Below are 26,134 nucleotides of genomic sequence, written 5' to 3' on the forward strand. Positions count from 1 at the left end.
GAGGGACCACATTCAAACAACTTGATTTGAGAGCATTGTACAAAGTTTCTTCCTATTAACTGCTTAAATAAAACCCCTGATGTCACACCTCAATCCTTTCTCCAACGGATTCTGGATGGAAACAGACGCATCTTTCCTTCTGACTCCCCTCATAGAGCATCCTGAGCTGGAAGCACCCACAGGGATCAACCTGTCCAACTCCTAGTTCTACACAGGACCACCCAAAATAATCAAACCATACTCCAGCAGAGACACAAGTTGCTTCCAAGACCTCTGAGAAACAGTCCACTGTAACAATAGCACAGAAATACCAACGCTGTACTATGCAGTGGCATGTATTTACTTCTCGTTCATTTCAGCCCCCACTCCATCCAGTGGGAATGCCCCTACAGAAGCAGGACTAGGTCCCAAACCCGTGTCTTGTGCAATACTGCAAATCTAACAGAACCACGGTGCACTGGTCAAGATGCTGCAACAACTCATCTGAGAAAGCTCTGCAGGACTGCTTTTCTCACCCTCCAAAATAAACAGCCAAAGAAAGCCGTAAATCAACTCTACATCGCTTACTCACACAGTACTCTGTACTCTGGTGACATCCTATGGCTGAAAGTGTAATAGATGTTTCTTCAGTTTCAAAGATTAGTCACCCCAGTTTCCCTTTCCCATTTAAATGGGATTTTAAGAGTCAAAAGAAATGCCTACACAGCTATAATAATGCCTACACATTTTCAGGAAAAAAGTACCTATAATTTAATAGTCAAGAGCACTAGGGTTAAGTCACCCCAGTGTCCCCACCAGCCATTCTACATACCAATTAGTCAGGTAGGGAAAAGCTGTACATCCTTCGTGGTTTCCAAATTTTTTGATTTCCAACAGAAGGGTCTTTAAAACACATTGGCCGAAGTCATAAGTACGTTTTAGGACTCGAAGTCATCACCAGCTTCAGGACAGCTTTCCTTGTTAAGAAATAACAGCTTGACTAGGAAGACAGTTAACGCTGGGATTAATTCTGAAAATTTCAGCAGCACTGATACGTTTGAAGATGTGCACATGCTTAGGTATATCTGCAAATGGCAACCCATTCTCACAGACTAGATCTGGTATTATTACTGTTATGTTTCTGACTGTAATCGACAAGCACATAATAGATAGTTATTCCAGCTATGGAAGATTCAGAATAACATAGTGTCTCCCAGAAACTACTCTTCGTTTTAGGAGACTAAGCACAGTTCTCACTTGCAAAAAAAAAATAGTGTTTGGAATAAATTATCTTCTAAATGTGAAAAACGTAGATAAAACTTGGGTAGGGTAACCATCAGAATTCAAATAACTCACGAGCTAATTTTGTTCAATTTTTAATAAAAGATTCCAAGTATTTTTAAGTGATGCCTTCTCCATTTCTAGGCCTGTTTTTCACAAAATAAAATAATGATGTGGCATTAACGTGAAAAAGAACCAAGTGCTTTTTAAAAATCTGAAGCTATTATCTCCATTTATGGAATCAATTTTTAATGAACTCATGGGAATTTCAACATACAACATGCTTCCATACACTCAGACATGGCTTCTTTTTTTCTTAAAACAAGGTTGAATAGCTAATACTAAAAAAAAAGGGAGGAGCTATAAAGCCATAGTATTAGTCATGAGAGATTGTTATCTACTTTCCTGCCAAATTGGACCAGCCACAACACACAAACAGATGCATTTCCATTTGACAAACTGCAACTGGTATGAAAGAAACTTCAAAGCAGCATAGACACTGTGAGGTTTGAACTAATACGAAGAGTTATAAAATGATGTGGATTTGTTATAAAATGATGTGATTTCACTTGACTATCCAGCTAAAATTATTATTTTAGCATTTTCTGGAACATAAGTATATGTTTACATCACTATAAGTCTTCAGTTAAATCTCATTTTCTCCATGGCCAAGAAATGTGAGCCTTTAATCATCATACTGTAGCTTCAGCGATGGGTCATGAGCAAAATCAGACTATTTGTTTCAGCTCAACAACCATGGAATAAGACTTTGTAGAGTATGGTACAAGAAAATGAGAAATGTTATTCCCTATTAGCAAAGGGAGAGAGCAAAGGTTTTGAAGGTTTATTGTGATGGGCAAAAGCTGGAAGAGCACTAGAGTTTTTGTTAACATGGATCAGAAATACTGCTTTTCAGCACAAATTAAATAATACTGTTAAAATTAACAGCAGCACTATGCTTTGCAGAGTAAGAGAAATGCCAGCAGCACCTATTTGAAAAACATGAACCTCCTGTAGTTTCTAGAGTCATCCATGCCCCAAACCAATGAGCCAAGAAAGTGCATTGGGAGGAATAATCAGTCACAAACATACTGGTCTGTAAAAACTTCACTTTCATTAAGACTGCAAAATGAAAGTTTCTCAAGTGTGTACATGCACATATATATATATATATATTTATATTTCATCCATATACACAACCTCCCCTGGCTTTCTTCCTTCTTAGCCTCAATTTTTCACCTCTTATTGGCTGCTCATCACCATCTCCTCCCATGCCTCATGAGCACACTGCACCCAATTCATCACCATTTGGGCTCGCCTGCCGTCACCCCAGGAGCAACACACTGCAGGATGCCCAAGCTCAGAGCTGCGCCCCCGATGACAGCTCAGGCACCCACCCCTTCTGCAGCTCTGCAGGTACAGGTGTAACCCCTACACTTCACTCATTTTGCTGCTTGAAATGTTCATCTACTGTATGTTTCATTTTGCAGGAATTCTTCACAGAGAGAAACCTTAACAAAACCTGAAAAGCTTGCATTTATGCTGCATTTTGTGCTGCAGACCTGGTAGATGTTTCCCAACTAAGCCTTTTTAAACTGGGAAATGACACATTAAGATGCTGACATAAAATAATCTGCTGATTCAGGACCGTGTGTTTGCACTTCATGTGAAGTGACTGTTTCATCCAATTTGATTAAAAAACTCTAAGCATGATAACAGGTTGTTGCATTGCTGAAGATGAGACCTTTCATGGAAGATAGAAAACCAAGACTAATAACTGAACTCTTAATTTAAGAATTTGGTGGAGATTTTTTGTTTTTATTTATGTTTTTAATTTTTTTTATAGCAGCACAATATGCAAAGGACTGATGGATCAATCCCCCTCCAACACACAGTTTTTAAATGATTTTTCTGTATTCCTCATTCTAACCCATGAGTTAAGTAGACATCAGCAGTGTCTCTCCCCAGAGACAGCAGAAACTCAGTCATCTACCTGACTTGAAAACTGCAAGGTTTGTGCTTGCAAAAACCCAAGGTAGAAGTCCAGATTAGTACATTAGTTTGGTATTAATTGTTCTTGTTAAACTCATGAACTTGAGCTAAAATATGAACCGAGCTTGCAAGACTAATTTGTGTTGGCAATGTTCAAGACAGAATTACAAACGGATGTTCAAGGTTTGTCTGAGAAACCATGGGATCTGGGGATAAAAGGCTTCTGAACAATTAATGACATTGCCAAAAAAATAAATAGACAGTCATCTGCTAAAACTGGGTATATATAAACACAACCCTAAACCAAAGTATACATCCTATGAAAATACTAAACAGATTAATATATGATAGGTAGTGCCAAGACAATTGTTTTTATGACAGTAAAAGAACATGCTACAACTATTTTCAAGTGAAGATTATGTACTTAATAGAACCATCACATAAAAAGACTGTGCGTGGGAAGAAAACTAAAACTGAGACCTGGACTCAGTAAAATACTTCAGAATAGATATCCAAAAAAAAAAATCAGAGCCTTAGCTAAGGATAAAAGCTTAATGGATTACCAATTCATTGACATATTTACATGCTATAGAAGGTGTTTATATATATATATATATATATATATATATATATATATTTTTAAGAGGGACACTGACTTTGAAAAGGAAGTGACATTGAAAAATCAAGAGGAAATGTAAATATTTTAGAATCCTCACAAGAAAAACAAATCCTAAACGCAGTACATCGTTACGATTAATTTGTGGAGCATTAAAATAACATACTAAGTGTACCCCAAACTAATTGCAAACAGACAAACTGGTAGGATGCTTTATTCTGCCATTATATAATATTTAACTGGAATTCTTTTAAAGAAATAAACCAAAAAGCAGCTGAAGTTCATTTCTGTACTAGAGAAGCATGTTTTTAAGATGGAATTACTCATTCTTGGATATCTTCAACTCCTAGAATTTGCTTGTCCTATGCAATTAAGAATACGACAACTCTTATTTGAATGACTTGAAGAGATCAAGTAAGCTCCTAAATACTTGATTTACAGTTACAACTGTTCAAGTATATTTTCTAAGACAACAAAAACTCTATTTATGAAAGCGTACTTAGGATGCATATATCAAAACCATTCACGCATCAATGTTTTCTAGTAGAAAATATTTAATAGGCGAGTTGACAGCTGCAGGTAAAAATACTGGCTAAAGGATACTGAATTTACATTTACTGTGCAAATAACAGGAGGAAAACCATAGATTTCTGTGAACAAAAACTAGAGTTTACACCAATAATGAGTTCTGAGTGCAGTAGACAAAACTTACACTGTATAATACCATCCTCTTGTTCAGTGATGGACTTCCCTTGTACCACTGAAGTCTTTGACAAGATTTTCACTGGCTACAACAGCGCAGGATGAAGGCACTAATAGAGTAACAAATGACACAGTCGGGTGAGTTTCTTGGAGCACGGATTGCTGTACTGTGACCAGTGAAAAAGTAAATGAGCTTTGACACTAAAATCATCTGTGTTTCAGGTCAGACCACAGCTGATCAGCTGTGCACTGACACACTGTAAAAAGCACTGAATACTCAAGCTAGCTGAGGTAATGTTTTATATAGAGATATATATATACACACACACATATATATAGCAACTATCACCATATTGATAAACACTCTTTGGAACAACTCTGATGGCAGGGGTAAGAACAGGAGTTGGCCTGTTAGTACCTCAACACTTCTAGTTCCAGTCAATTCTCAAAAAAAAAGCCAACTCACCTTGGCCACCCTCCTCACCAAAATTTCCCATTATTAATACCCAACTAGCTTTTTGGAAGAATTATTTGTGATCTTCAAATCACCTTGAAGCTTATAATTGTCTAAGACTGTACAGCCAAGCCCATCTAAGAAGGGTAAAGTGCACGGTGACCACTATCAAATTAATTGTTCCATCAAAAAGCACTAAGTAGAAGGCTTTAGCTCTGCTATGCTCTATTGCATGCAGATACATCTTCAATAACTGCCCCGTGGGAGTTTATGGATTCTCCGTGACCCCTGCAGAAACGCATTGACTTCTTCCCTGCAAATTCTATTAGAATCGGTCCCTGCAACACTGCCCACAATAATCAGGAACAAAGAGCTTGATTTATGGATAGGCATTCTGTTTTAGGCTAACTCAATGCAATATAAAATAGATAACGGTATGTGATGGCTACTTGGAAAAACAGTCAGCTGCATCCTATTCTATCGCAAATTAGAAAAGAAGTTTTAAATCTCTAATTTAAAAAAAGGACAAGGAAAGGTGAAAGTAAAGAGTTTTCCCTACATATTGGCCTTTTACAAAGTACCAGGATCCACACACAGAAGAAATTATAAACAACAGAAGGCAAATATAGTCATCCTAATATTTATTTAAGTTCACTTACAACAAAAAGCATCTGTTTGACAGGATTTTAATGTCCGTAATAGGAGCAAAACCAATCAAATGTGTCATGGGCTAACCCTTCTTCAGAGAACTGGAAGCCCCAGTCAAGGACACAATGATACTTCTTGCATTTCCTCACTGTTATGGACAACATTCAGCTACAAGTATTTAACACTATTAAGTTCAGATCAAAATTTTAAGACATTTAGACTGACAAGCAACCAAAAATCTTTACAAGAAGAACCTAAGACATCTCATGAGAGAGAACACCAGTACAGCAAAAACACTAAACTTGAAGTATTTCTTTTCCATTATTATCATTTTGCTTCTGCATTTCTATAGTTTGGCTCCAAGCATCCAAGCAGTTCTAAATATAGGAACTACTTTCATAATTATTGAAGTTGGATCAAGATCTGCTGGAAATAGTTATCAAATGACGAGCAGAACAAGTTCACAGAAAACAAGCAGATTAAATTATTAAGCCATATTTCACACATGGGACAACACAAGCAAAAAATACATCAGCTATCCAATTTTTTGTGGCAATAAAATAGTGGCTGAAAATAACCCATAAGAACACTAAAAGTTCAGGAGGTTATGACAGAGGTTTTAGACCTCAGGATGGGTCTGTTCATAGGAATGCTTATGCTTACGGAAAACAGGACAAAATAATACTAACTGCAAGAGGCAAGCAGACTATCAAAACCATTCAACATTTTCTAGCTTTGATGCGCTTTGCCAATTATTTGAGGCCATACAAAGAATCAGATTTCCAAGATGAAGATATTTTGAACACATGAACTAGATACCAACATACAAACTCTGGAGGAGTTCAAAAGACAACGCAGAACCGGAAGGGAAAACTTTGAGAAGTCTCACCCACAAGAACGATGTGCCTGCAATGCAAGTATTCAACTTGCAAATTTACCTGAGCTGACAACGACACAGTGACTCCACTATCTTGATGACAGAACCCATGTGCTGCTTTGTTTTAAACCAACACAACCTCTCCTCCCAAGTACCTGCATTAGCTACGCTGTAGTTGTATCCAGAGAACAATCCATCTCCCCAAGACTACAGAAAAATCCATGCACCTCACTGAGCATGTAAATATCTAAATTGCCACCATCCCTACTGCTGAGTCAGGATGGATCTTGCAACCAGGCTTGCGTCACTGCAGCTCTATGAATCCAAAACTCATTTCTCTAAAGCAGGTACATCTAGAACTTGGAATGAACACATCAAAAATCACATTCAGATAGATACAGCAGTGGACAGGAAGCCATGTATTCACAGACCATTTTTCTTTACAAAAAAATCTTACAGGTTTGTTACCAAAAGTTGTAGTACCAGGATGAATATAGGTGTACCCATCTGAAGAATTTGACACTTAGCCTTAGCTTGGCAGTGCATGGGTACCTACTTGCAAAAAAGACATCTTGGGGGATCTGACCAACTCACTGCCATCTTTTGGCTACCCATAAAGAAGGCATAATTTTTGAAAAACTTTTCTTGGAGCATGCAATTAAAAAAAATGAGCTCACTACTATGCTTCTTTAGACTCCTTAACTTCCTTAATGTTGAGCAACTGAAGTGAGTGCAGTGGAAAAAAAACAAAAGCAGCTAAAAATTGTTACTTCGGGGGAAAAAAAGAAAAATCGAATAGTGGTTTTAGTAGACTAAAAGGTTAGGCTGTCTGAAAAATTCTTATGTTAGGCTAACTCCAAAGGCAAAACAAGGTTATATGTCAGGTTTTCTCCAACCATATTGGTTTAAAATAAAAATCACGTTTGTTAAGCATTTTCTTGTTTATCAACGAGACCTTTTATTAGAAAAACTTTTTCCTACTCTTTGCATTTTTATTTCAGCCATCCGAAGTTTTCGTTGACTACACTCCCAGGTTAAAAACATATCTGGGTCAACCTCTCCTCACAAGTAAAACATTTGTGTTGGAAAACAATGCAAAAAGTCTTTTGGAAATAAAGGCATGACTGCTGCCATCTGCATGCCAGTACAGAAATCAGCAGTCATATTTCATGGGGCGACATTTTCTCCTCCCAATAACCTGATTTAGTTTCAGATGAGTTTATTGTATACCAGGACCCAAAAGGGTGTCTTTAAATAGCCTCTCCCAACCATTCCCCTTCCCGTTGTCTTCAGACCATGCTGATCCCCACGGATGCTCACGCCACTGGGCTGCTGCCTGTGCTCACCAGAACAACTGCTCCCTGCAGCAAGGTGACTTCAACCAACTTCTCAGCCACCGGGAAGCAACAGTTTTGTTAAAGGACGAGCCAGCACACATCCGCCTTCCCAAAGGGATAACTTTGGCCTCAGGCCCCCTAAAAGCCAAGCCCCTGGGGCAGGCAGCACCTTGCCCCTGGACAGGCTCCATTTCTGACCCCACAAGTGTTGCTGCCAGGCGACCAGGGGCAAAGCACCAGCAGTGCCACAGGGCATGAGCACCAAAAGGGAACGCAGCTCCTGGTGGCACTCGAGGCTGTAACCCAGAAAAAGCTCTGCACAGAGCACCCAGGACACCCTACCTTAGCACTGCCTGAACAGCTTCACTCGGTGCACAAGTAAAACAAAGCACAGCAAGAGCAACTGCTCTGATCTCCCCTTGTCCTGGTGTGTAATGAAGATGCACACAATCTTCCTGCAGGAGGAGAAGGAGGGATGGATATTTGCTTTCAAGCATTTGCCACGGCTGAATGAGGCTGGGCAACAGTTACACTTCACGATTGGGAAGCATTGCTCCTCATGGACAGTGTTAGAAACCACAATCGCATATAATATTTATGCTTACTGTAGACATAAATCAAAACTCAACTTTCTGTTGATGAGCCTTTGTGAACATACACATATGCAAGATAGATGAAAAGCCTAATGGGAAGCAAGGAAAAAATAGTGTCATAAATCTTGTTCCAATAACTACAACATTTTTAGAGGAAGGTTTCCCCAGAAAATACTGATATTGAAGCCATTACCATACCGTATACCAAGCCTCACAGTAAATTTCATCAAGTTACAAACTGTTTCAGGGCCTATCTCTACCATATTACATTGTAGTACACAGTGCCAGCAGCCACCTTACCACCATAATAAAGCTTGTTCCACCAAATGCACACCATATTCATTTGTTAAATAGATCAGTAACTAAAATAAAAATCAAGACTGCTTTTTCCATTTAAGCTAACAGTTTGAAAACAACTTCTAAAAAAAAGAAATTAGACTATTAAAACTGTTTCCTATTTCAGCTATAAAGTAAGCTTAGGAGAACATACTGTTCTTCCAGTTAAAATTATTCCTACTTTTTATGGCACAAGAAGCAGATATACACATAGAAATGTAACAAAAGTGAACAAAATGCATTTTGGGAAATTACTAACTCTAGAAGACATACAACAACTTTCTGCTCTGTCTTCATTACAAGTCCTGAGAGCAGATATTTGCAGGAGTGAGTCCACAGAGGCTTTGTTCTTCCTGACTGGGAACTCGCATCCCCAGCAGCAGTAAATGTTTTGTTTATATGTCAAGGACAAACTTGACTTTATAGGAACAAGCCTGTGTGAAACTGGTGGTCATTTACTTCCACCAGTTAGAATGAATATTAAGGACCCATCACAAGATGAAGTCACAATACCCCCCACAGTTAAAAGCTACTGAAACTTTGGGACAAGACTGGAAACGTTTGTAAACTGAGGAAAGTTTTCTAGCCCCATCTGCTTCCATGGTGGGCAGGATAGCAGGCAAGGAGGTTTCTGTTGCAGAGACCTGATGGAAAGCACAGACTAGGATGACGTGATTAGGCCTGCAATAGCTGATTTCACACTGTCTTACAGCAGAAATTCTACACAGTAAGCTTACTTACACGTGCATTGCAGTTTGCAGCTCCGTTATTACCTGCGATAAACAGATAACCATTCATTAGCTTCTGTGTAACAAACAACTGGCAAGCTATTTCATGCCTGGAAGAATTTGTAGCAAAAGGGAGAAAGGTAACGCAGACCGGGTGACTTTGTATCTGGAAAATAAAAATGGATACTTTCAAATGCTGTTACCTTCCTCTTTATGATACATTGACACTGAGATGTCCCAAAAAAGGACGCCAAATCCTTATGTGCTACCCAGCAGGAAAGCAAACAATCTTTCAATTAATAAAAACAGCTATTAGTAAAATCCTCTCCAGTACAAATGAATTTTAATAGTTAAAACCAAGAAGAACATATGAGAATGAGCTCCAAATACACGCTTACACAAGCGGTCCTAACTACAAGGGTCATAAACTCGGATGTGTACAGACAGTTACAGCTCATAAGACTCCAAAGGGGGACATTAGAAGAAAAGAAAATTAGAAATTAATAAGTCCACAGTACACTCTCTCTGAGCAGACCAAGCCTGTTTCCAGTCAGAACTCCCATGGCAATTTCGAAGGACAACAGAATGGGCTCCGTAATTATTTCTGAAGCAGTTGGGAGTTGTGTACATCATTTCATCTGTTCCAAAGCTGGTCTATAAAGGAACAAAAGCTGGGGGAAAAAAGCTTACAACAGCTCCCCCCTCCCCTCCCCTCCCCCCCCCCCCAATACCACTGTATTTTGTGCATACTTAACAGTGACATTGCTGTGAGCTACCTGTTCAAAGGCAGAGTATGTCCTTTGACATCTCAGTTCCTCCTGAGATTCAGACACAAGGGGCTAAAATCTCAGGTTTGAAAGAGTATTGAGCACCACAGGTAACACTCGCATCCATTGCCACTGACCATTATACCCACATGCTCTTCCACCAACAAGCAGCACACCCCTGTTCCCGCTGTGCCCGCAGCCCCGGGCTGTGCCTCCAGCTATACATTCGGCTTTCATGTTTCCAGCCCACAGCTCTCCCCATCAAATACAGAGGCATGGTTTCCCACTTCCCACCCAACGCCCAGTTCCCTCCGCATCAGGTTCCATACAAGCTTCCCAGCAAGAAGCCCTGTTCATTTAGGATGCCTCTAGCCTCTCCTTACAATGCTTTGCAACTTCTCTAAATTCCAGTCCTGGGCAGAAAGTACAAATCTTTCTAGAGCTGCATTTTCCACTTTCCTTTTGTTATTTTAGATGCTCTTCATTAGCCACACAGAGGGGCCAAAGCCGTGCCAATCTGGTAACTCTCCAGGGAAAATATGGTCTGTACGTCACACCACCTTTCAAAGTCTTTCTGCTGAGAATTCTACACATGCAGGCACAAATCAGAAAGCATGTTTCCCAACCCTTCATACCATATGTTGTTACTTCAGCTTCCAGCCACCAACACTTCTTGATTTGTTAAGTGATTTGTATCGCAGTATCATCGATGGCAGACCACTATTTTTAAGGCCTGACAGGTTCTTCCCTCACAATCAATTTTTTTCCTGAAATATTTAATATCCTTTCCGCTTTGGGCAGCTCTCTAGGTTGCTTCTACTGAGCCCATCCCAGGTAACAATTTTTCACACTGACGTTCCCTTTGGTCTGTTGTAATTTAGATCCCATTGGCCCCTTCCCTGCTCTTCTATGGTATCAGTTAAGCTTCTTTTCCATTCCATCCAGGCACTTTTTTCTTGGCCTAAGGACAAAAAAGTTTCATGAAGCTTTTGAAGCTGGAAGGAACCCTCGTGATTTAGCACAATAATATTCTGATCTGGCAAATTGCACACGCCATAAAGTTTCACACAGGAAAGCTCTCAGCTCCAGTATAACAGGGACACATTTTGGCAATTTTAAAGAGCTCCATTAATTCTAAATGTATGTATAAACCTGTTGGTGTTGGACTTTCTCCTCTCAGTACTAGGAGATTTACAGCAGATTCACCATCTGCTGCCTACAATCACTGTTTAAGATGCTCAAGTGGGCTACAGGTCAAATACTGCCCTTAATGTGATATACAAGTGTACAACTCAACTTTTTTTTCCTATTTTGCCTACTATCAGCAACTTCTAAGTATATGGGTGAACAATAAATTTCAAATCTCTCAGATTAGTAAGCAATGAAAAGACCTTACCCAAATTCACAGAAGATGCCTGTGTCAAAACATGGACTCTAACCCTCCACTTGTGTATCTGAATACAAGGTCATCCTTCACCTGCTGTATTCCTCAAGCATCCATTAAAACATCCCTATCAGCTAAGAAAGTCACCTGTACACATGAGCAAGGTAAATTAAGACAGAGCTCTACCACTTACCGCTTTGACTGACCACCTACCCCAAGCTCTGTTTGAAAGCTGTCCGTAAAGGCTTCGTCTGGTGGCAGAAAGGAAGAAAACTGACAACTGGTCCTTACAAGTGGGAATCTTACAATGGTCTCTCCAGATAAAAGCACAAAACTAAGTACAGGGATGTTTTAACATCACAAAGGGAATTTCCATAAAGGCAGTAAAGAACAGCAGGATAATTGCCTGAAACACATCAATAACCACACCATAAAAATAAAGCTATTTAGATCTTGATAATCCCAGTAACTTCCTAATCAGTGAAAAGTTGGTTGAACACTTATTTCAGCACAAGCACACCATCTTCTACACATTCATTTATTTTTAAAATCAATTTGTTAATCCAGAATACTATAATTAAATCAGTAGAAGTGAATCCAGCCTGGGTAACATTTTATATATTTGCAACAGAATTCTCCAGTAGAAAGGTAAGGTCAGTAAAAACAACCCCACCCCAAGTTTCCACAGGGTCTTTGAAGGGGCCCAATTGTTTTACACATAATACTGAGCATGTTCGCACTCCTTTTAGCATTTCATTTAAAATCTAGAGTAGTTTTCGCTTATTAGACCATGCAATGAGGTACTAACCACATCAAATAATTAGTGTAATGCAATGAACATGACTGCCGAAGCAGCAAAGGCTGTTAAGGGGCAGCAAAACCCACATATGAGCAATATGCAGACTGCACGGCTGACAAAATGCTAGCTATCTAGTAGCCATGACAAGATGAACTTTCTCTGTAATTGGGATGCTAAATAAGACCCTTATAACTGTCCTGCTATTATTACGCCTGACGTGATGCTTTTTAGTGCTAATCTGCACAACTCATCTATTGTCCCAGCCATGGAGAGTCACATTCTTGGAGTAAGAGATCCTGTTCTGTACTTATCTGAGGGGAAAAAACAAACACTACAGTCTTTAGAAAAAGCCCAAAATTCTGTAATAGATTTTACTTACGATGAAATATGCTTCATTGCTCTCTTTTACAACTGAAACCATGCATTTCTTATGCAGATTACCACACAGCCTCTTTTCCCTCCGGGGCAAAAACTTCAGATAAATCTATCATCACATGCAGAGTTTCATAGACTATTCCAAAAAAATGTTTCCATACCCATTCTGTCTGTTGTACATCAATAGTAACTAATAGGACAGTTTTAACACAAGTGGATACAATTTGCAAATAACTGAGTAGTCAGACTCATTTGCTAAAACAGACACTTAGGAACCTAAATAGCTCAGGAGAAAGTGGTTGTCTGTGCCAATTCAATTTTTTCTTTTTCATCTGGTTTTGCTTCTTCAGAAATCTGGACTAAGACACGTTCAACAGCTGGAGGACTTGGAGCCAATGCAGTGCAGAACCTGAAGAGAGCTATACAGAGTACAGATTCACAGCAATACTCAACCGATGCATAGAATAGCTGGATCCAGCAGCTGATCAAAAAAGAGTCTCAGCTTCTTTCAAAGGAAATTAAATGCATGGCATTAGCCTGGCATAAGCCTTTCTAATCCCATATGATATTCAGTAAAGTTTCCTTGCGCAGTGACATGCAAAGCAGTACTTCAATTTACTCCTCCTACAAGGACGATATAGGGGGGCCCCAAGAATATATCGATGGCAGTGGGACGAAGGACAAGATGCAAAGAAATGGGAAGGGTAAAGCTTATGTCCTTTATGTCTCTCAAAATTTGTCTAAATATTGGTAGCTTGCATACTTATGGCATTCACTTCTAGAAAAGCGTGCCTCCAGTGGTAAAGTGTCCCTCCACTGTGACATTTGGAACCAACGGGACTTACTAACACATTCCTGTTACCAATACATTCCTATTAGAAAACATAAATAAGGAGTACTATTGTTATAAAACAATTTAGGATTCAAAAAAACAGAATAGCACTACAATTTGAACTTGTATGCTAAAGTGAGACGCTTGCAACCTTTTCTTGACAAAAAAACCACACACACAAGTTTCTGGCCACTGAACAAAGATCTTACACAGGAAACATACACAGTTGACTTCACATTCAACATTTCAACATCCCCCAGGACACAAGCATCTTTCCCCCCTCCAGGGCAATGCTTCATCAATGCACACAGACCCTGCAGGAGCACCCAGGCCTCCCCCAGCAAAGCCAGGGGTTGAATTTCCTCCCTGTCAGCAGGGAAATGGGAACTGCAACACACGAGTGTCAAGGAGACAGTTTGCTTCAAAAAAAAATACTCAGCCTTGAATTTTGCTTAAGCTTGAGCAACCAAGCTAGTCACAGGATGGGCCCTGAGCTGAAGGTAGTTAGTAGGTAAGATGATAAACAGGAAAGGTAAATATTTTATGAACAGGGGATCATAGCTTGACTTAACACAGGAATTATGCACTGGCATTCAACAGTTGTGCCGCTCGGCACAGACCCTACAGTCACCAGGATACCCTTGAACATGAGTCCAAATCCTACGTTGATCTCCAAGCAGAATCACCTGCTCAGCCACAGAGGTGCACTGGAAGAACTGCGATCACAGCAGGTAGCACAGACCCTGAAATCAGTAAGATCAGTGACAGAAACAATGTCACAGAAGGCACTCCTACATAGCCAAGCTGTTAACCAAAAATAATCTCCTCTTTGTAGGAAGAAGCAACTCCACATGTCTGCGATGTTTCTTCTGTCAAGTTGAAGCTAATGTTAGAAAATGCTTCTGGGGAAGGAAGACATGGCAGAACCACAACAGGATGGATGAAGGAATAAGCCTTACCCCTGGGACAGGGTTAGCCAGGACTGTCCCAGGCTACAAAGCAGAAAACATCCTCCCCCTACAAAGGGCCAGGCAGTCCCACAATCCTCAGAGTCCCCTTTCACTTGCAGGCCCAGCCCTGTAGGAGCTTGGAAATTCCCCTCACCACCCTTTTTATGGTTTCACTTCCATTCCTAGAGCACCAGGCTAAAGGCTAGTTGCCACTAGAAGGAAAGCCCTGACTGCCTGACCTTCCCCTTTCCTGCAGGGGCCACTTCAGCCCCTCTCCCCCTCAGCAACACCTCAACTGAAGGACACTGACAGATGTATTTATGCATTTATGTTTGGTAAGCTATGGTTCTGCCTTTTTAGCTCCCTCACCTATATGATTTTGACCATCTCAGAACAACTGGTGTAACTAGTTATGAACAAGACTGTAGACGCTCCGGGGGAGAAGAGTTATCCCATTCACCGTATGGCCACAAGCACATGGTGGCTTTGGAGCACAACCACGATGGATGCAGCCACCAACAGCTAAATTCCAATGCCTATGGGCAAGATGTCATTGATAGTTCCTAAAGAACTTAAATTCTCTCATGCAGTGTAGAACTTGAAGCAACTTTTCAAAAATTAAGAAAAATCTCAGGAGATATCTGAAACTAATTTTGTCACTACATATGTTAAGCCAGAAGTTACCCATATTTTAATCATTTATGTCTTCCTTTACAGGGCTGATTTTAATTCTGTACTTGCACAATTACAGTTTACCATAAGAAAATGAATACTAAAGATAATTCAATTCACAAACCTATTCTGGTGGCTTTATCATCTGCTACAAGCCGAGAACATTCCTGTGGAGCATATTATTTAAAACAATAACATTATGGACCGCACTGTGCAGAGAGGCAGTGTAATACCGGGTGTGCATTGCAGATCCATAGTAAAGTCTAAATTCATCTGAATTTAGAAGACTGCAACTTAAATTGTCAGTCACAGCATGACAAGACAACAATTTTGATATAATACCTTTCAAATTACAGATCGCTACAAGCACAAAAATTATACAGGCAGAATCACAACATCGTAAGATCTTTAGGGACTTTCAAGGCACGTCTGAACTTGAACGTTTGTTTTCCATAAGTGATAGACACTGCAATAAACACTTGACCTAGGAGAATTTGTTTTGGTAATGTCTCTGCCTTTCCAATTTCTACTTGGACATTATGAAGAGGGGCAAAGGCAGGATGGCAGCAGAAGGCATTAACAGCAGCCTCGATCCTGCAAGGCAGGGGATGAAGGGCAGGACACGGGCAGGGACCCACCTTGCCTAAAGCACGCCCAGAGCATCCAAAGCTGTACAGAGGAGTGCAGCAAGAACCGAAATACTGCCAAAAGAAAAGTAGAGGGTTTACAGCAAACAGGACCTGAATTACCTTCCCAAAGCACACCTCAAAGAGGGAAAAAAAAAAAAGTAACCTGTCAGACAAGGAAAACACAGACCACAGGATATGCCTAGCAGGAACACAGCAAACTCCCTGGCCACCCCAAAGGGTGCTGCAAGGGAGGCAAAGTCACAGGGTAGGTCAAGAGAATTACCATGAACTCTGCCACAAATACCGGGTTTTCCATCTTCCCCACCTTGGTGGAGACTGCAAATATTCCATCAGATGCTAGCTTTATTCATGTAGAAAAGGCAGTTTAGAGCCTTTTCTGGAGGAGGTGCTGCGGGGAAGGGCACTTGATGGTCTGCTCTCTTCACTCTTCCTTGCAGATTTTCTTGGCAGCACATGACAGCAGCATGAAAGCCACCCCTCCTATGGCTCCAGTTAGTATTAAGACAGGAAGAAAAAAAAGCAGGTCTCACTGACAGTAAGGTCACTTTACTATCGCAGTAAAATGACAAGGGGAAGGGAGAGCATCTTCTAGGGAAAACGTTACTTCTAGGGGTATTGGTCATTCAGCTACAGATAGAAATGCTTGTGCTGGTGGCAGTGGTGTGATTTCTCAAGCCTTGGGAAACTTCCACACACATCTGCAGTAAACCTGAAGTTCTGACACACTGCATAGCTCACGTGTCACCTACAATTGTTTCACATCCCTGGCCCTTGCTCCACATGAGAGCAGACAGAGCAGGGAACAATAGCCCTGCAATTCCACTCCTAAGTGACCAGTCAGAAATGCTCAATCGAGTTTGAGCATATAATTCCCAGGATTATCCTACTTTGGAAGCACAAAAATATCACTGCTTCTAATAGCCACCCTATTTCCATTTCCAGTCTGGAAAGACCAGTGTGACTACCACTAATCTGATACACACTGTTATAACAACTCCTCTACATCCCACAGTCACGTGTTGTGAGAACTACTGGAAATCTCAAACTCTGACTGACGATCAAATGACAAAACACACCAGACTTCTCACATCTCAAAAATTTTATTGCCAACAATCTCACAGCACCAAATCACATTAACCAATAGTCCTAACTAGACATTTTTTTCCTCTCCAGATACATTTACAAAAGGTGCAGTCATACAAAAATACCTTTTCTTTTAAGAAATAAAAAATTCTGAACAGCCTCTGACCCTAACCATGCAAGAAACATCTTGGTTCATTTCATGGTCTATGTCATCCATCACACATTCTCAGATATTTACATTTCTTAAGTGTCACTTTCCTGTAAAGGCATAAACAGAATAGCATTTGGGAGTAGGCTGGTGTGCCCTATTTTGCAGCTTCCTCTGAGACAGACCCCAGCAAGCTTATTTGTTCCCAGCTGTCAACCAGAACTTAAGCTTTCTTGCACTGAATTGTTGTAGAAGCAAAACATTACATGCCATAACACAATGTTTTATAAAAAGAAATCAAACCAAAAAGGAATAACTGGTTTTTAATCCTCATTTTGACTCCCATTCTATAACAGGCTGAGTATTTTTTTAATGCAAGGTATGAGGGTCAGACCAAGCAGTGCCATCCCTGCCATGTATTTTGAGAGAAAGTCAATCAGCAGGGATTAATGGCCAATATGACATTGATTACACAGAGGAATAAAACTCTGTCAAGCACCGAGATATCGCTTCTGTATTCACTTCCCAGACAAGGAACATGTTTAAAATCTATGTTCAGATTTAACAAGCTGAGCAAACTAAGCAACACCACCAAATAAAACAGATAGCATGATTAAACTCAGGGATGATAAATCAACGTGTGCAAGCAAACTTGGCAGTTAAGTTTTCCTATGTTAAAGGTCAGTACAGACTTATTTTGTTAAACCAGGAAGTAATGGGCAATATCCAGATTTTAATGGAACCGCTGTCTGATTAATTACATAAAGCAAATTCTAATAAATGTTGGGATTAAACAAAACAGAATATTATAAATAACTAATAGAAGAAAAGGCCAAATTAGTCTTCACCAAACTTTAAAAATTATATAATATAATAAAGAATCAGATTACTAATCACTCAGATGAATAAGATCCACAAGGAAAGAGCAAGCACGGCTCCCATGAAACAAAAGCTTGCTTTCATAGCTTGCTCAAGGAGGACATCAAGGCACAGATGAGTACATAATTGTGCAAAGGCTAAAAAATAGCTATGTTGTCAGGGACTGGAAAAAAGGTCCTTTTACAGACCGACAGACACAAAGAAAACAGAGGAAGGAAAAAAAGGGTCTTAACAGTCACTTTCCAAAACAGAAGAAGGTGATGGAGGTCTCCAGGGATTGCTGGCAACTAGCTTTACTCAACATCTTTATCAACACCCAGCAGAACAGAAAACACAATGAAGTCCCCTAGTCTGCAGATGAAATTAAGCTGTCTTTACATAACTCAATCCCCTGCTGTACAAATCTGTACTGAGCTGTTCTGACACTGAACCCACCTTAGAGGCGCATGGGAAGAAGCCATACAGAAAGTCTTTAACAGAAGAGAAGGAATTTTTTCTGTTGCTCTCCCCATCGAGTTGTTGGAAGAAGATGCCAACCAAATTTTGTCAGACTTGGATAAAGGCACAAACAGCTCGCTTTCAGCAAGGCATCACCTCTATTTCTACAGATGCTCCTTGGCAAAGAAGGTACAGCCACGCAACACTATCATATGTGCTCTCAGGGCATGTCTTCCATGGAAATGCAAACTGACAAATACTTCTTTATCAAAACTTACATTTTTGATCAGATCTTTACTATGTACCCAACTTCAGGACATTATATTTTTTATTTGCTAACGTGATATTATTTGAATGAACTACACTATCATATTAAATCAGCCATAGCAGAACATTTTGGACCAGCCTCCTATAAAAACTAGCATGAACCTAGACATCAGAAAACACAGGACTAACTCTGGAGTGAGAAGAAACTGCAAAAGTGGAAATAATTACTAATATCCGCCACCTGCTCTACACATCAGAAAGACCTAATAACACTGACCAAAAAATTTAACTGCACTATACAAATACTACCAACAGGCCAATAAAGCGAGAAAGGGATATTACAATTTCCACTAGCAGGTGTAGGAAGTAAATAAAACAACTTCATTGTTTTAAATTCTCACTGCTACTCACTGTAATTTAGATCAGACCAAATGGAGCTACAGCAGCAGCCAGGCTGTCCTCTCTGAAGCAGACTGCCCCCAGCAGGCATCCCCCTGATTCAAAGGACTCAGCCAAGGCCACAGAGCAAGGCAGCCAGACAGCAAGCACCCCTGGCCCTACACCAAGCCTAGGCCATGCTGCTGCCTCCCAGCACACACCCCAGAAACACATTTGCACCTTGCCACCCATCTTCTGGCCCAGCCAGCACCTCCCACACAGCCAGGAGTTGCGACCAACAGCACTTGCTAACACAAGCTGGGAGGCAAAGTCAGTACAGAATCGTATGTCATAGCACAGAGCCTCAAACATTCACTCATATACAGCAAAAATGATAAATACCAAGTCAATTTCAAGCAACACTTTTTTTTTTTTTTTTTGGAATTTGTGTTCCTGTACTGCCCCCTAAAGATCAGAATGAAAAACAGGAAAAGTTGTACCCAAGGCAACCTATCTGTAGTCCTAGAAGTGAGCAGTAACTGCTTTTCTCCCACTTGGCTTTCAATAAAGATCATACTGCATATTAAATGAAAACCAGAGCCATGAAACAGTTCAGTTTCACATCCTACTTCAGCAGATACAGGCTATTTTTTTTTCAACTTCCATGTGTGTAAAAAAAAAAAAAAAGCTATGAATACACACATCATTAGTTTAATAACATCTCTTGAATAAGAAAAAACTGCTTATAATTCGATAAATAAGAAAATCTGTTTGCAGTTTTGATCTACTAACTCTTCACAGCCAGCGCACGCTTTGCGACGGAATCTGAATGGTGGTAAATTACTCTAAGTTTTATTTAACTTGAACTTTCTACTAATACCACTGTTAAAAATAAACTTTCAAATGCATAACCCTTCACGATACAGCAGGTGGCAGAACCACTGTTTCTCCCAACAAACCTCGCCCTGGTTACCCTTCCCTATCCCAACAGGATGGATTTTCACTGCAGTCGCTGCTGCCAGCCTCCCCCGAAGCCAGCTGCCTCTCATTGCCTCAAGCCGAAGAGGTGCAGGCAGCCACGCTCCCGAAGCACTCCGAAATCACGAGTCAGGCTTCACAGAAACAGCACCTAGAAATCTTATGTTGTTGTTTGTTTTGTTTTTTTTTAATACCCTGGGGTTGGATGCACGTGTGACCTAGCATATAGCACCAAACTTGTCGCTAGGGACATGGGGATCGCAGCATCACTTCTTTGAGCTGGGAGGCTCTGCGAGGACAGGAAGCAAAGCCCCGGAAGTATGAAAAACCACGCATCAGGTACTTATGAAACAGGGCAGAAACTAGCAACATTAAACTCCTTTTCAACGTCCCAGTGACCACAGACAGGTTTTCACTGCCTATCAGTGCACGTTTCGGTACTAACACGCAGCCACATCACTGGCTTTCTCCCGCTAACGGGAGTTGGGTTCGCCGGCTGCCCCTGGCAAGGACCCGGGGGCACACGGACGGCGTGGATCCCCCCACGCCTCACACCGCGGTTCGGGCAGTGCCGGCTCCCATCTCCCAGCGCAGCACCACCGCTGCCCCCAACCCACCCCGACCCGCCCTCCTTCCCTCCACAGCGGCGGAAGGGGCGGCACTGGGCGGGCCATGAGGGCGGCAGCCGCTCTCCCCCGCTGCTTCGTACCTGCGCAGGCACCGCTCGCAGACACCGCCCAGCAGCTCCTTGCTGACCACGTAGGCGAAGGGCTCGGCCCGGTACAGCAGCTCGCCGGGCCGCACCCGCCGCCGGGAGCGCAGTCCGCTGCCCTTCCCCGGGCTGCGGAACCGCTCCAGCGCCGCCGCCTCCATGCGGCCGCCACAGAGAAAATGGGCGGCCCCCGCCGCCACGTCACGCCGCCTGCGCCGCCATCTTAGCGCCGGCACACTGGGTGCACGTGTGTGGGGTGGGGGCAAGGCTGCCTGCCCGTGACACGGCTCCCAGGCGTGATTAACGGCGTTGTTCCGGTCACGACTCACCTTGTGACGCTACGCAAAGCGATTATAAGCGTTTTAATTAATTGCGGCGGGAGTGGCTAATGGCAAATAGGCAGTGTGGTGGTTGGGGCTTTTTTTCAGTGACTTCATAACTTACAGGTTTCTTTGATTGTTTTTGTTTTGTTTTAATGGAACTAAGGCACTCATAAAAATTAAAATTCTAATTGCTTGTATGATTAGCAAGGAGTTGGGAAATCCTGCAGCTCCTCTTCTGGCGTTCGCAGTTCCAGCAGTCCCGCCTCAGGAGACACCTGAAGCAATAATGAAGCTTGCACTGCCACATCAGGCTTACTCTGCACTGGTCTTGTTTCACCTCAGCACCTACCCAGCCTCAACACTGACACGGATGTGGAAAAAATATATACAGAAATGGAAGTGGCATGGGGACAGGGGGAGGCTGCACACCCACGTCATACGTAGCAGAGAAATGGACCTGGGCTGTGTGGGGAGGCAGGAGGCAGCTTCATCATGCCGGGGTGGTCTCCTCAGGCCTCATCCCAGGGTCATGTTCCCTATGGGGACACAGGAAACCAGTGCCCCTCCAGCCTGGCCACCAGTGCACTTGAACACAGACAGCCTGCCGCATTCTTCAATGTACAACGTAGGGAAAATCAAACTCGTTTTGTACTGCCACCCAATGGGTCGTCAGTGTCGTCTGGGTCTATGCAGCTTTCATTGTTTTTAAGAGATTACATACGTTACGCTTGCTAAATGTGAACTCTACAGTTAGGCTTAGTCTGCTCTTTCTTATTGTGCCTATAGAGGGAGTTAGGGCTTCTGTTTTGGAAAGGAGCACTAAATTGTCCTGCCAAATAACTCCGAAACAGGCCTAACAGTTCTGCCAAACAGCTTTCCGTTTCCAAAATGTACTCACTTTTGTTCTTAGTAACAATTATTTTAGTCCTCAAATATTTTCATTCAAGCTACGACAGGGTAGGCAGAGGTGACAATATGCATATCCAAAGTACTGCTACTGGGAAAAATCAAGGTAGATTCCCACAGGAAACAAACAAACAAACAAACCAAAACAGACAAACAAAAAATCTTTATTCCCACAGAAAAAAAAAATGTATCCATTTAGACATTCACTTAAATGCTGCTGTTTTGTACTTTGTTACCAAAAGAACTGACAGCAAACTGGTTGTCAGTCACACACATTACTACACTTAAGTGTCCCAAGCAAACTTGTTACAAGTACTTGATTACAATGATACTGCAAGATAGTTGAGAATTATTCTCAAATATCATTAAAATATCAAACTACTACCTCTGCATTTGGCTTGTATGCTTTACTCCTTCACCTCTTTAGTTTTCTGTGTTTGCCTGTGTATGTTGTTTTGTAGAGCTTCTAAGCAGGCATTACCCAAACCCATAACAAACAAAAACAGTAATAATGTTGGGTATTTCAACATCTGTTTCTGTATCTACAAGTCTAGATATCTCCATCCATAGTTTACACATAGGTCTGCCTACACAGGGCCACTGAATGCTCTTTGAGCAATGGCAAACAATGGAACATCCAACTCAGATGTTTTTGGAAACATCAGTTTGAATTTTCTGAAAAGCATGATGATATTGCGGCTTTATATTCCACTAAATGGTCATCTAGCACTTGACTACACTTAGTTGAATTAATTCCTATTATTTATTATGTGTTCTTTTACATGACCAAGTCATCCACTGGTCAGACTTCCCAAGAGCTATTTGAAATGCATGACACATTCTGCACAGACGCAGCTGTCAAGGCACGTAGTAGAGGCACTTTTGTGGGAAATACCACTTAATTGTGGCTGATGCTGCTGAATTAGTCACACTTCCTTACTGTTTGTAGATGAGACATTGTAGCAGAAGCCTGGTTTTTCCATCTCAAGACAACACATTTCACAAAATGAATTTACAGAAAGAATTGCAGTAATGAAGTGACCCAGACAGCTAAACAAATTCTGATCTTTATTCATTAACATGGAATGCCCATTCCAACCAGCAAGACACAAAACTGGATTTTCTGTGAGCAACATTTTGCTCAAAATACATAACATTAAGTTATAAATTGGTACAAAACCTGTACCACAAAAGGTATGGAGAAGGTATCAGAGTAGTTAAAAGCCTGTAAGCACTGACAGATCTTTTATGAACACAGGAATCTTTTGAAGATGTCTCTGTAACGTTGTCGAGCTAGTTAAAATTTGATTCTAAATGTAAAATTAAAAAAAAACCCTCATTGCAGAAACATTTTAAGCACAAATTCATAATAAATTCCACTCACACGCAGGCAGATTATACCTGTTGATTCTTTACTATGAGCTTCACAAAAAGCTTTCTACTTTTTTGAATCTTCCCTACACATTTGTTTCCTTCAGAAGGCAGAACAAGACTCTGAAGCTCATGTCAACATAATTTCTTAGCCAAAAGACAAGAGTTGTAATTGTACTTTATGTGAAAAAAAAAATCCTATGGCATAATTGCACAAAAAATATAATCTCACATTTTTACAGAGAGGAATGAGTCAAACAGTTCTTAAAATGTTTTTCTCCTGCAGAAAATTTCTGACAAGAACCATTTAATTTTATTATCACAGACTTCTAAAAACCCTACATAATTATTGTTGCATGCCTTTGTTTCCTACTTTTCTTTAAAAACTGATTTTCTAATTTAATCAGTTCTGATACAAACAGCTGAATATTCCTGAGTCCATTTGTAGATCACGTGCTGGAGACCTGCGTAAAATCAAACAAAATCGCTGCCAAGTCCAATCTGGCTGATGGCTCCTCTTGCCTTCAGAGTGTGATTTTGTAGCAGAAAAATGAAAGTCTTTCCATGTGTATACTACACTGCACCTGAAACCAGGAGAACACCAGTGCTAATGATGGCATCAGATGTTTGCCATTGCTGTAAAAATAAGACCAAAGAAATAGAGACCAAGACAATAACAGTTCTGTAGAAATGCATCAGGAGCAGCCATCCTGGTAAGGTAACTTACAACAAATTCAAATTTATGAATCATACCAAACTCTGCACAACAATTTTTATGTAAACAGGTAGCGCTGGAGGTCTGTTTGGTAGTTGATCACAGTGATAAAATACATCAAGTGTTAAAGCCTTGCTTACTTTATGAGTAATTGGCTGTTCCATTCGCTGTACCTTAGCTACTCCTAATTTCACTTGGGTTTCCTGTGCTTGCTGTGTCTTGTGATCCATCAGCTGGGGACACAGTGTCTATTTTTAGCAGTGACCTGTAGAACAGCATACACAAGGAAAGACGCAATAGCTATTGAGCAAGGCTACAACGTGAATGAATAAACATCTCCCTCTGACTGGCTGTCCTTGCTGGAAAAGTCTCTTGTTATTTCCGTTCTCTCCGTTTTTACAGAAGAAAGGTACAGCTTTTGCTAATTAAAGGCTTGCAAAGCTTAAATGGAGTTTTCAATCCACAAACCCATAGATTGTGTTTAGTCTGCCAGAACTAATTCAGCAAGTTCCTCAGGAAGCCTCAGTTTCTTCCTATCACATGCACGCTTTTTAAACTAGATCACACAATCTACTTCTGGAATTTTATGTTGATATTTCTGTCAACATTGTCATTATTACCTGCAAGGCTAAGCTGTAATTATTAAAATGTCCAATGCTGTACAAGCCTAGTAGCCAGTAATAGACACATTCCGCCTTAAGAACCCCTTATCACGTTACCTAGTGTGTTGATCAGTACAGCGTCACAAACCTTGTGATCCTCTTCTGGATCAAAAGTGAGCTACTAACTATAAAACCCATCTCAACTGATCTAATTCCAAAGGGCAAAATTTCTCATTAACTGGGTGTCATAAGGACTAAGTTTCTTTCTGTTTGTGTTCGCTAACATTTTCCTATAGTTAAGAAGTAAAGCTTTTGGCAATTACTATGAAAGTCATGCAATTTTCTTTTACAGGTAGAGGGATGACACAAATGATGAGGGCCATCAGAAGACTCATCACATCTGAAGTTACTATCAATATACAAACTGATATATTGGTGCCTTATTATGGCATGCCAAAAATCCTTTTCTCGGCAGCTCCTCCAGGAACCAGTATCTGAAGAATGGAGGCAATACTTAAACAGCCCCACTTGGTAGATGTGGCTCATATTTTAGAAGTTCCAAGAATTAAATCAGTAAACAAAACAAGAAAAAACACACAACACAGCCTGGAAACAATTGAAAGGAATATGCTATACCAGGAACCTTCTCTTAAGAATACTGCATGTGTGTTGCAACCTTTAACTCAAAGATCACAGATTCAAAGACAGCAAAACATAGAAAGAATGAAATTTCCCCCAAAAGATTGCAATCAACCAATGTAACTTTTATATTCAATTACTTTATATCTGATATAAAGTGTCATAATGCAAAACTATATAAAATACAATAGAATTGTGCAACAGTTTCAAGTGTTGGGGCAAATTTCAAAATATGTTTTATTATTACTGCATCTCAAAGCAATGCACTTTCAGAAATGGGTAACTTTGCTATCCCACCATGATAGGAAAGTAGTTCCTGTAAACCCTGCTGTATCAAAGTGTGAAGATCTTCTCTTCTGAGGTCTTAAGTGAAAGGTTGACTGAATTTCCTCCTGCGGTTTTGTTTTCTGTTTGTATAGCATTTCGGAGGGTCATCAAAATGTAAATATTAACCTACATTTGTATACTGTTTTTCTATTTGCAGATCCTATCTTTGCATTGACATGAAGCAAAAATAACTGGAGATATTTTGAGTCAATTTTCCATGAATGTATTGAGAAATATGGCAAATGTGCTGTTCTGTAGAGTATATCTGTATTTATACCTATAATTTTCTTCTGGATATGACCATAAACTGCCTGCATTACTGAACAACAGGAGTGTTTTAAAATGAAAGCCAGAAACACCACGAAATCACTCTTTAGAATTTGGTTTCCATACAAT

At 40.6% G+C, this 26,134-nt stretch overlaps 1 protein-coding gene across 5 annotated transcripts in view; it reads right to left on the reverse strand.

The window, feature by feature from the left end:
- SMYD3 (SET and MYND domain containing 3) overlaps positions 1-22,051 on the reverse strand; it is a 387,798-nt gene extending 365,747 nt beyond the window's left edge. For 2 of the 5 annotated variants that reach the window (XM_035564736.2, XM_050710156.1), the window contains exon 1: positions 20,853-22,048. In XM_035564736.2, coding sequence (XP_035420629.1) covers positions 20,853-21,016 — 164 coding nt within the window. In that variant the 5' untranslated portion in view covers positions 21,017-22,048. Of the gene's footprint in view, positions 1-20,852 lie in introns of all 5 variants that reach the window. The other 3 variants (XR_004781466.2, XM_035564722.2, XM_035564758.2) reach the window with 3 other exon arrangements.
- Between the last annotated feature and the right edge of the window lie 4,083 nt (positions 22,052-26,134).

This window comes from Cygnus atratus, chromosome 3 (assembly GCF_013377495.2).
Source record: "Cygnus atratus isolate AKBS03 ecotype Queensland, Australia chromosome 3, CAtr_DNAZoo_HiC_assembly, whole genome shotgun sequence".
In the NCBI taxonomy this organism is placed as follows: Eukaryota; Metazoa; Chordata; class Aves; order Anseriformes; family Anatidae; genus Cygnus; species Cygnus atratus.